Source organism: Salvelinus sp. IW2-2015, linkage group LG4q.1:29, assembly GCF_002910315.2.
Source record: "Salvelinus sp. IW2-2015 linkage group LG4q.1:29, ASM291031v2, whole genome shotgun sequence".
Classification (NCBI taxonomy): Eukaryota; Metazoa; Chordata; class Actinopteri; order Salmoniformes; family Salmonidae; genus Salvelinus; species Salvelinus sp. IW2-2015.
This window is the reverse complement of record NC_036842.1, coordinates 45,316,204-45,327,359: the sequence shown is the minus strand read 5'-3', so window position 1 is coordinate 45,327,359 and position 11,156 is coordinate 45,316,204. Positions and strand designations below refer to the sequence as shown.

Here is an 11,156-nt window from a genome sequence, read left to right as displayed (position 1 = left end):
ATCATAATGACTAATAGGACACACCTGAGTGTCGTTAATGTCTCTAGGACGGTCTCTGCCGCCCTCTGGTGACAGGTGGAAACATGACAGCAGGAGAAGAAATATGGATGTAAAAACTAATTGTGAAATTGAATGAGCATGGCTGCCAATATGATAAGGATGCGACCAGGGCCGACGCGGATGGTGGTTACTCATGTTCATCCCAGACACCATCCAGAAAACCATTCTGGACTGTACTCATTTGGAGGGAAGGCGTGTTTTTGGAGAGAGATGGAAATGCACCAAACTAATTTAAATGAATACTTTGTGGTTCTTGTCTTTGCTGGTGTTTTCAGATCCACAGGGGAATCCACAGAATCATAATGGATTACAATGCCACAAAAGGAGGGGTRGACAATTTAGACAAGCTGGTGACTGGCTACAGCTGCAAAATAAGAAACCTACGCTGGCCACTTGTGATATTCTTCACCATCTTGGACATCTCGGCGTACACCGCGTTTGTCATCTCGATGGCGTTGAACCCAGATTAGAACAGAGGGATGCTCCAGAGGAGACGGCTCTTTCTCGAGGAGCTGGGCAAGGCATTGGTAAGGACACCAGTTTCTGCAGCCATTGGGAGGAGGATTCAGGAGGAGGACGCTGGTGCCTCATCCACTCGGCCCACAGAACCAACATCTCCAATACCAGAAGTAAGTGTGTGTGATGTTGATGCATGTGTGTGTGTCTGACTCTCCTACCTTGGCCTGCTGTAACTATATATGTGCGTGAGTGAGATGTTACTAAAATTCACAAACTCAGTGTTTTCATCATTCTAGATTTCAGCCAGTAAAAACAAGAAGAAGCACTGCAATGTGTGTGGGCCCAAGAAGGACAGGAAGACACAGTACACATGCATCAAGTGCAAGAAATACACTTGCAACATGTGGTGTGTAGACCGGCCATAATTTGTGTTCAATGGGGCTATTTTATAATTTCCATAAAATACTGTATGTAAAAATTGTCCTTCCAAATTGTTCAGTTCAAAGCAATAAACGTCAATAGTGATGAAAACCTTGTTTCATTTATATTTGTTCAAGATAAACATGATTTATTCCACCCATGTCTTGATTATAACATTTTATTTTAAAACAAATAGAGCTTTTATTGATCAATGTGATCTAGCAGAGGTAAATGGCAAATATTAACCTCTCTAGGGTATGTGGGACGGTAGCGTCCCACCTCGTCAACAGCCAGTGAAATTGCAGGGTGCCAAATTCAAAACAACAGAAATCCCATAATTTTAATTCCTCAAACATACAAGTATTTTACACCATATTAAAGCTACACTTGTTGTAAATCCAGCCAAAGTGTCCGATTTCAAAAAGGTTTTACGACGAAAGCACACCAAACGATTATGTTAGGTATGAGCCAAGTCACAGAAAAAGACAGCCATTTTTCCAGCTAAAGAGAGCAGTAACAAAAAGCAGAAATAGAGATAAAATGAATCACTAACCTTTGATAATCTTCATCAGATGACACTCATAGGACTTCATGTTACACAATACATGTATTTTTTGTTCGGTAAAGTTCATATTTATATCCAAAAATCTGAGTTTAGGCAAGACGCTACTGTATCACTTGGCAAAAAGCCTGAGAAAATGCAGAGCGCCAAATTAAAATTAATTACTATGAAAATTACTATAAAATCAAACTTTCATTAAATAACTCTGTTTATACAGGAGCCTGTTTTTATTTACTTTTCTGCTCTTTTGCACACCAGTATTTTCTACTTGCACATCACCATCTGCGCATCTATCACTCCAGTGTTTATTTGCTAAATTGTAATTACTTCGTTACTATTGGCCTATTTCTTGCCTTACCTCCTCATGCCATTTGCACACACTGTATATAGACTTTCTTTTTTTCTAATATTTTCTGTTATTGACTGTACGCTTGTTTATTCCATGTGTAACTCTGTGTTGTTGTTCTTTGTCGCACTGCTTTGCTTTATCTTGGCCAGGTCGCAGTTGTAAATGAGAACTTGTTCTCAACTGGCCTACCTGGTTAAATAAAGGTGAAATAAAAATTGTAAAAAAAAGTAGTGAGACCTCAAGCACTGCGATGCAGTGCCTTAGACTGCTGCGCCACTTATGGCGTCCCGCTAGCGGGACAACTTCCGGTGGAACTGGAGGGCGTGCAATTCAAATAAATAATCATAAATAATATGGATATTAAACATTTAGGTACATACAAGTGTCTCATATCGGCTGAAAGCTTAAATTCTTGTTAATCTAACTGCACTGTCCGATTTACAGTAGCTATTACAGCGAAAACATGCCATGCAATTGTTTGAGGACGGCGCCCCACAATAAAAAAATTATCCTCCGGCACAAGTTTCATGCAGCCAAAAATAACGATTAAATATTCACCACATGGAACAACAGATAGTCCCCCAAAAAATCTAAAGGAAGTTGAAGTGTCTGTTCTATATCTTAGCGATATGAGAAAGATCAGGAAACATTTGTTTTGTTTTACATCCCTTATTTGACAGTCTCCATACAGTGGGGAGAACAAGTATTTGATACACTGCCGATTTTGCAGGTTTTCCTACTTACAAAGCTGTAGAGGTCTGTAATTTTTATCATAGTACACTTCAACTATGAGAGACGGAATCTAAAACAAAAATCCAGAAAATCACATTGTATGATTTTTAAGTAATTAATTTGCATTTTATTGCATGACATAAGTATTTGATACATCAGAAAAGCAGAACTTAATATTTGGTACAGAAACCTTAGTTTGCAATTACAGAGATCATACGTTTCCTGTAGTTCTTGACTAGGTTTGCACACACTGCAGCAGGGATTTTGGCCCACTCCTCCCTACAGATCTTCTCCAGATCCTTCAGGTTTCGGGGCTGTCGCTGGGCAATACGGACTTTCAGCTCCCTCCAAAGATTTTTCTATTGGGTTCAGGTCTGGAGACTGGCTAGGCCACTCAAGGACCTTGAGATGCTTCTTACGGAGCCACTCCTTAGTTGCCATGGCTGTGTGCTTCGTGTCGTTGTCATGCTGGAAGACCCAGCCACGACCCATCTTCAATGCTCTTACTGAGGGAAGGAGGTTGTTGGCCAAGATCTCGCGATACATGGCCCCATCCATCCTCCCTCAATACGGTGCAGTCGTCCTGTCCCCTTTGCAGAAAAGCATCCCAAAGAATGATGTTTCCACCTCCATGCTTCACGGTTGGGATGGTGTTCTTGGGGTTGTACTCATACTTCTTCTTCCTCCAAACACGGCGAGTGGAGTTAGACCAAAAAGCTCTATTTTGTCTCATCAGACCACATGACCTTCTCCCATTCCTCCTCTGGATCATCAGATGGTCATTGGCAAACTTCAGACAGGCCTGGACATGCACTGGCTTAAGCAGGGGGACCTTGCGTGCGCTGCAGGATTTTAATCCATGACGGCGTAGTGTGTTACTAATGGTTTTCTTTGAGACTGTGGTCCAGCTCTCTTCAGGTCATTGACCAGGTCCTGCCGTGTAGTTCTGGGCTGATCCCTCACCTTCCTCATGATCATTGATGCCCCACGAGGTGAAATCTTGCATGGAGCCCCAGACCGAGGGTGATTGACCGTCATCTTGAACTTCTTCCATTTTCTAATAATTGCGCAACAGTTGTTTCCTTCTCACCGCTGCTTGCCTATTGTCCTGTAGCCCATCCAGCCTTGTGCAGGTCTACAATTTTATCCCTGATGTCCTTACACAGCTTCCTGGTCTTGGCCATTGTGGAGAGGTTGGAATCTGTTTGATTGTGTGTGGACAGGTGTCTTTTATACAGGTAACGAGTTCAAACAGGTGCAGTTAATACAGGTAATGAGTGGAGAACAGGAGGGCTTCTTAAAGAAAAACTAACAGGTCTGTGAGAGCCGGAATTCTTACTGGTTGGTAGGTGATCAAATACTTATGTCATGCAATAAAATGCAAATTAATTAATTAAAAATCATACAATGTGATTTTCTGGATTTTTGTTTTAGATTCCGTCTCTCACAGTTGAAGTGTACCTATGATAAAAATTACAGACCTCTACATGCTTTGTAAGTAGGAAAACCTGCAAAATCGGCATGTATCAAATACTTGTTCTCCCCACTGTATATACAGTACTTCCATAACTTTTTTTCAACTGGTACCGGGGGACCTTCAGACGAGTGTTCGTGGGAGTGTACACGTTTGCGTACATGTTCGTGAGAGTCTCACCTTTCCACAGAGGGGTCATATAAGTGTGTAGCCCAAACTGTTCAGATGCTACAGACAGAAGTTGGCAGATTGGCAGTACCGACTTCAGACGAGTCCCAATACACTTGTGGGGGTCGTAGAGCAAAACGGAGAACACTATCATAATAGTTTCGGAGGCCAAACCATTCGGATGCTACAGACTTTTTTTGGTCTCGTGGTCTGACAAACATGGCTCTAGCTCCGTCTCCTTTCACCGCAGATGCGGAAGCGCGACATTGGCGGGTGCGGCGGATTCACCAAGATGCATCTCTAGTTCAAATTGACAGATTCTTTATGGGGATTGTTGTATTATGCTAATTTGATTTCCACTGGGGCTCGGACATCAACTCTAGTTAAGGCCTCTAAGTACTCTGATCAGCCTGGGAGGAGCCTGCGTTGTGTTAGATGCAAAGATAGTTAGAACTATCTAACCAGCCAGCTAAATTACAGTTTGCGATTAGCTAATTGCTTCACAGAAAATAGGTAGCTAAGCAGTTTAACAGTTGTTGTACTTCCTGCATTATGTTGACAAATAGCCAGCAATATGCAGCTAGCTAACTATCTATCTAGCAAGCTACGTTAGATCATTTGAAAAGATAACTAACCAGCAATCTACAGTATATCATCTTGTATAAATTGGAAATAGTCTTCGCAAATAATCTACACATTTCAGTGTTTTCTGGATGCAATGTGCTTCCTTTTTTTCACCTGCATCAAAGATTTCAAAAATKTTCTTGCTGTCCCTCCATCTACAATTTGATTGGCTGCTAGGAAAGAATGGGCGGAGTTGCATAAACAGTCTGTGAGGCAGTGCAGCTTCACAGGCACCATCACCACTTGTGCATCATTCTCTGTCATAGCGCTCCCCCATGAGGTTGACTATATTACTCTCATGCAAGTTATTCTTCCCACTGTCCCAAAAGTCACTCTTAACCGTCATTTTTTCTTGTCAAATAATATTTAATATTCCGTCATATTCATCTTTGTCATGCAAAATATTTGCGTAAAGTATTAAAAAAAAWGACTTATCTTGCAGTGTRATTTAATTTGAAACTTTTCTTGTGCGTTATAAGGAGGCGCTTATTTAACTGGAGTATAGTAAACTGAGCAATACATAAATAGTCGCCTCATTGCAACGCACGTTGTCGAAGAAAWGTTTTCAATCATGCAGCATGATTATAATGAGGTTCATGGTCATTTTTACACTTTGCACGATTATTTTAGCCTTGGCAACCAGCCTGATCCCGGCATTCACCATTCTATGTAACTTTCTTCAATGGTGAATGCAGTGATCATGCAAGTTCCACCAGGATACAATTATTTTGCACTATGAACATTTCACCCGTAGTCAACAATAAAGACATTGCATCAAAAATCTGCACCAAAAACCTTTTATTCTATAAAAGGAGTGGGGTAAATCTCAACTGTACAGGGGGAAACAGACTTAATGAAACACCATTTCTCACAGTATCAAAAAGCTCACGTTCTTCCTCACTGATCTTTACACATTTGTTCTGTACAAATACAAAACAAATAATATTAATGACAATAACAATAACTGCATTGCACTGAGTAATATAGTACTGGCCCAAAAGTTAATGCTTTCAATATAAAATACCTACAATTCTGGTTGTTAAAGTAAGTGTCCAGTGAAAATCTATTCTGTTAACCCATACCTAAATAATGTTGTTGACTCATCCAATACTTGTATTTGTGGCCAAAGCATAATTTGGAGATTTTTTTCTTTAAAAAACCCAGCTCAAATGTGTATCTCAAACAGACCGTTTAAAAAATGCTTGCCATTTCCTCATAGAGGATGATGTCATCCTCCTGAAGAAGGATGAGCTGGCCAATCAGCGGTCTACTGGCACGAATATTTTTAATGACCGGTATACGCCCATACCATTCTGTCGTTGGGGTACACCGACACCATTGCAATGCAGAAAACCTGCATTTTAACATAATTAATTAAAACAAACAGGAAAGTAAAACAATTTCACTCATTGTTATTAATTATAGGCGATATGTCATGAAAATCTGTCAACACTAGACAGTTACTTTAAGAAAAGGAGTTTTGATTAATGATAAGAAGAGGCACACACACACTTATACACACATGCACACACACACACACACAATCAATCCACCCTTACATTATGTGGTGCCATATTGTTTAAGTGAGGGGTGACTAGTGAAGTGGATAAATGGGCTTGTACAAATACAGTACAGTATTGAGGGTCATCAAGTCTTAAGTGGTATGCTGCCATGTCTAAACCATAGATGGATCTATCTTTTGTTGGACAGAACATTTCTATATTGGCGTACTGTATTGATGTATTATGGCATTGTTTTCTTTGTGGTATATGGAGTAATACTTCACAATGGACATTAAAGGGATACTTATATTGTACGCATCAATGCGGTGAGGTGGGTTTGACCAATGATAACAGATATTTTCAACTCTGGGTACGTCCTAAATGGCCCCATATTCCCTATATAGTGCAYTACTTTTAACCAAAGCCCTAGGGGCCCTGGTCGAAAGAAGTGCATTAGGGAGTAGGGTGCCATTTTGGACGGTTGTTCAGGTTGAGACGGTCCTTCATGTTTTTGTTGTTGCGGGTTGCAGGTCATTAGGACTGTTAGGTTAGGGCACCATGATCACACCGACATGCTTGCCAACTTCACAAAAACAAAATGTGCACAACACAAATGGGACTGATTTTTAGGACATAAAAAAAAAAAAAAAAATTTTTTTTTTATAACACATTTCAGCATTTCAGTTGTAAATCAAAGAAAAAAAGATATTTTTCACATTGTCTAGTCAGTGTTAAAAATAGAACTCCACCTGTTACATTTATTATGGACTTTTTGATTATATACAGTATGTACACGTCTTGTTCTTTAATTCATTTCTCATAGTCCTTAATGTCTAATACCATCGAATAACAAGATGCAATCAAAGGCATGTCCTCTTCTAGAAAGATGTGCTTAGTAACATTGCTAGGAGTTGAAGCAGAGAATGATAGAAACTCATAGGAACATTGCATTGCTCTGTGTGGACCAATAAGATCCCTCTCTGCTTCAGGCATGCGCTCAACTCAACTCACACCAAGGCTGGGTTCCCAGTTAGAAAAGCATTATTATCTGCACTTTGTTTTTATATTGTCAAGAGAAAAAGGATCTTAAATTCAATCATGTTTTATTTAGCCAGCGTTTTGAAATGATGATGGCTGCTGCGACTGCTAGGGAGTGACCCAAACACTATGTTTACATGTTCTTTAGTATGCATGTACCATAGGAGCTGTACTTAGCCACTGACTTCAGAACAGCGCTTAAGAGGGAGGTTTGTGTACGTCCCAGTAGCAAGATGTACATTACCACTGACTCCAGAACAGTGCTTAGTAGCGAGTGCTGTATATGTTCCAGTAGCAACAAATATTCAACCAGCGCTAGGAGCCAGGTCTGTGGAGGTTGCATAATCAAGTGAACACAAGAGAGCAGGAGCTAAAAACAGCCACCTTAAGACATGGAGATCAGTCAGGCTCAGAGTAGGAGCACTGATCTAGGATCAGTTTAGCCTTTTAGATAATAATGAATATGATAATATGGATCGAGAACTCCTACTCTGAGACCCTTTGTGAATACAGGCCCTGATCTGGGTCGAAATGGGCAGGAATGCTCGTAACAACAGAGTGCCTCGCGACGTGTCGTCGGGGGGCAATGAGACCCCGTTTCCCCGGGGTAACCCTGAAGCCCAAAACAAACGTGCGTTTCGAAAAACAGAGTTTCTCAGATTGACTTTGATTCATTAAGGCTCCGACGGGCGAGAGGTAACACACTGCTGCACCAAACACACCCTTCTAAACTCCTCAGCTCTGATTATTTGTTACGCGCACAAACACAAGCTCCCCTAGTTTGTAATCTCAACCTTTTTCTTGTTCTACTTTTACAGCCTCAAGCACAATCTAAGGATATGAAATAGTCACAAAAAAAAAGGGATGTTATTATGTTACGAGCCAATCATTAGCAAAGAGAAAGAGAAGAAAATGAGAAAAACTACAGAAGGCCTTTTTTTTTTTAAACAACACAAATACTGTTACTGAACAACAAGCTATAACTGTGGGGCAAGTGAACATGATTTCATTTCTGATTGAAACTATTAATAAAACAGAATTCTTCACAGTCTTGTAGCTCCCTGTTTCAGGAGATGGGGGAGCGGAGAAATGGAGCGGAAGGGGGTTGAATAAGACCGAATAAGACATTTCTACACCGCCACACCCGAGGGGTCTGCTGACTCTGCTGAGGAAATTATATGTACGGAGGAGAGGACACGATGCATCATCAACTGTCTTTAAATAGYACACACTACACTAACGCTCACACACAATCACACACACGTACAGACGGCTAGCCCATGCACGCAGCGCAGGTTAACAGAAGATGATCAGACACAGTAAACAGTTGCTCGACAGCTGAAAAGTAATCTCTGAAGTGTTTTCCCCTCTCAAATAAACAAAACTGAAACAAAAGCCACATATCCTTCCCTGCCTCCTCCACCTCCTCTCTGTCCCCCTCCTCTTCTTGCTCTGCGCCGAGTGTGTGATGTAGGTAACCCTGCATCATTTCAAAGTATGTCCTCGGTCTCTCTCTCAGTCCAGCCTGTCCATCTCTCTCTGCTCTATCCCTGGTTTGTCTTCCCTAGTYGATCTTCTGGATGGATAGGGTGCTGTTGAAGTAGATGGCCTCTGGCTGTGTGCACACTGCGTGGGGTGTGAGGGAGAAACGAGGAGGTAAGCTGTGGGGTATGAGAGTCGTGGACTACCCCTTCAGGTGCTAAGCAACCAGAAAACAACAAACTCTTGTCATCCTTTTGGGATCTTCATTCTCCACCTCTTGAATGTAATGATCTCCACGATGACCCACAGTTCAAAATGGAGGACGAGGCGTGGGCGTAGAGAAGACTAGGTCTAAACAATGGACCAGCAATGCGATCAAAAATGACTGAAAGGGAATTTTAGCAGTACAGAAAGCTCGCCATCAAAGTGGAAAATAAACACAATCGTAGTGAACTTCAGCTAACTACTCTGCAAACACATAACATAACTGTTTTACGGTCATTCTATTGATGTAAATGTTTTTCAAATGATCTACCGCCACTTTATTACTTGATTTCTTGACCACTGGTGACGTTTTCAATGGTAATCCTGTAGAATCAGTGTTGGTCCAATGTATGAGTTTATTTTCTAACGCTCCCGCGTGGAAAATGTATGTTGTCTTAACCTTGGTTCTTTTTTTAGAGAGAGGAGAGGAGGGGGAACAGCCAAAGGAAGTGACACAGCAGAGAACCTCTAGGGGTCAGAGTTCAGGCCYTCCCATTTGAGTTCCATCTGAGTCCCGAGGGGGGCTGGGGAGGGAGGTGATGGGTTGGAGGGCGAAGGTAGCAGGGGGTTTAAGGTTTAAAGGTCAAAGGTCAGGGGTCATGGTTCACATCATGACGTGGCGTCTCCGGTGCAGGGCTAGGTGGTCAGACCGGGAGAAGGAGCGGTCACAGTCGGTGCAGCGGAAGGGCTTGATGCCCGTGTGTTTACGGAAGTGTCGCGTCAGCTCGTCTGACCGGGCGAACCTCCAGGTACAGCCCTCCCATGTACAGTGGTACGGCTTCTCTCCTACAGGGAAGAAGATATGGAGATGATTGGTTGATTGATTGTGTAAACATTGGTTTAAAACCAGTTAAATCAAACTGAATGTAATCTAAAATGTAACCTAAGAAATCCCCAAAAGTAATTATTTATCATGAGAGGGCCATGCACAATAACTAGTAATAATGCATACTCCAAGAAAGGTTCAAATCTCACCTTTCTGGTAAAAATAGTTATACATTGCTGAGGTGAAGTCACTTTTGAGGACACAAGCTCAAGTACAAAGTAAAAATATGCAAAAAATAGGAAAATAGGAAAATTTTTGTATGATGTATTTCCTATTCAACAACACTTTGAATAAGTCTTGAAATGACATATGCTTTCTAAATATAGCATCATCAAATGATAAAATGACTATAAGATCTTATTTATTTTCTAAAGGTCTTTCCTGATCCAAATGTCTCATCGCTGTGGACGTCTCACAGAGCTCGAGCTTGGCTTCCTGTGTCTCATCGCTGTGAACGTCTCAGAGCTCTAGCTTGGCTTCCTGTGTCTCATCACTGTGAACGTCTCACAGAGCTAGGAACTAGCCTTTCATCTCATATTAATATTGTCCATCTATGACAAACAGAAAGTGTTTTGTTTCAAATGAGTTTAGATGAATGCCTATAAATCAATCTCTGAATGTGCTACCGTGATGAAACCACTCTCTCCTGCTGCGCTACGATGTAACGATTTGCAGGCACGTGCTTTGTCCATGATGTAGGGTTCAGCGAGGAGTTGATGGACAGTCGGAAGAGCGAATTAAATGGTAAGAGGGACATCCCAGATTTCACATCCTACGTCAGACAGACTCAGAAGAAAATACTAGCGTGTCCGTGGGAACAATGCAAGCCATTTCCATCTACTGTCTCCACAGATGGATTTATAAGAGAAAATGTCATTCGGAGAGGCAGTACTTTAGGTAAAAACCAATAAGATAAGAAGCTCTAGTATAGATCGACATTAAGTGTCTATTCATTGGCTACAAAATGTGGGTCCTGGGTCAGCCATTGGCTAGAGATTAGTATGTGGGTGGGACAGGGTCAGTGTGTGTGTTACCTGTGTGTATCCTGCGGTGGGCTTTGAGGTGTGAGCTCTTGGTGTACACCTTGTTACAGCCATCATAGTCACACATATGGACACGCCTCCTCTTCATATCCGGCGAATCAGGATCCACCTGCATGTCCATGTCTACGCCTGACCTGAGAGAGGGAGAGGGGA

General features: G+C 41.6%; 1 protein-coding gene across 1 annotated transcript in view; it reads right to left on the bottom strand.

The window, feature by feature from the left end:
* Nucleotides 1–5,629: 5,629 nt before the first annotated feature.
* LOC111960940 (Krueppel-like factor 8) overlaps nt 5,630–11,156 on the bottom strand; it is a 105,126-nt gene continuing 99,599 nt past the window's right edge. Inside the window, exons 6-7 of the mRNA XM_070442927.1 lie at nt 10,995–11,155; nt 5,630–9,920 (exon numbers count right to left, since the gene is read on the bottom strand). Coding sequence (XP_070299028.1) covers nt 9,739–9,920; nt 10,995–11,155 — 343 coding nt within the window. The 3' untranslated portion in view covers nt 5,630–9,738. The remainder of the gene's footprint in view (nt 9,921–10,994; nt 11,156) is intronic.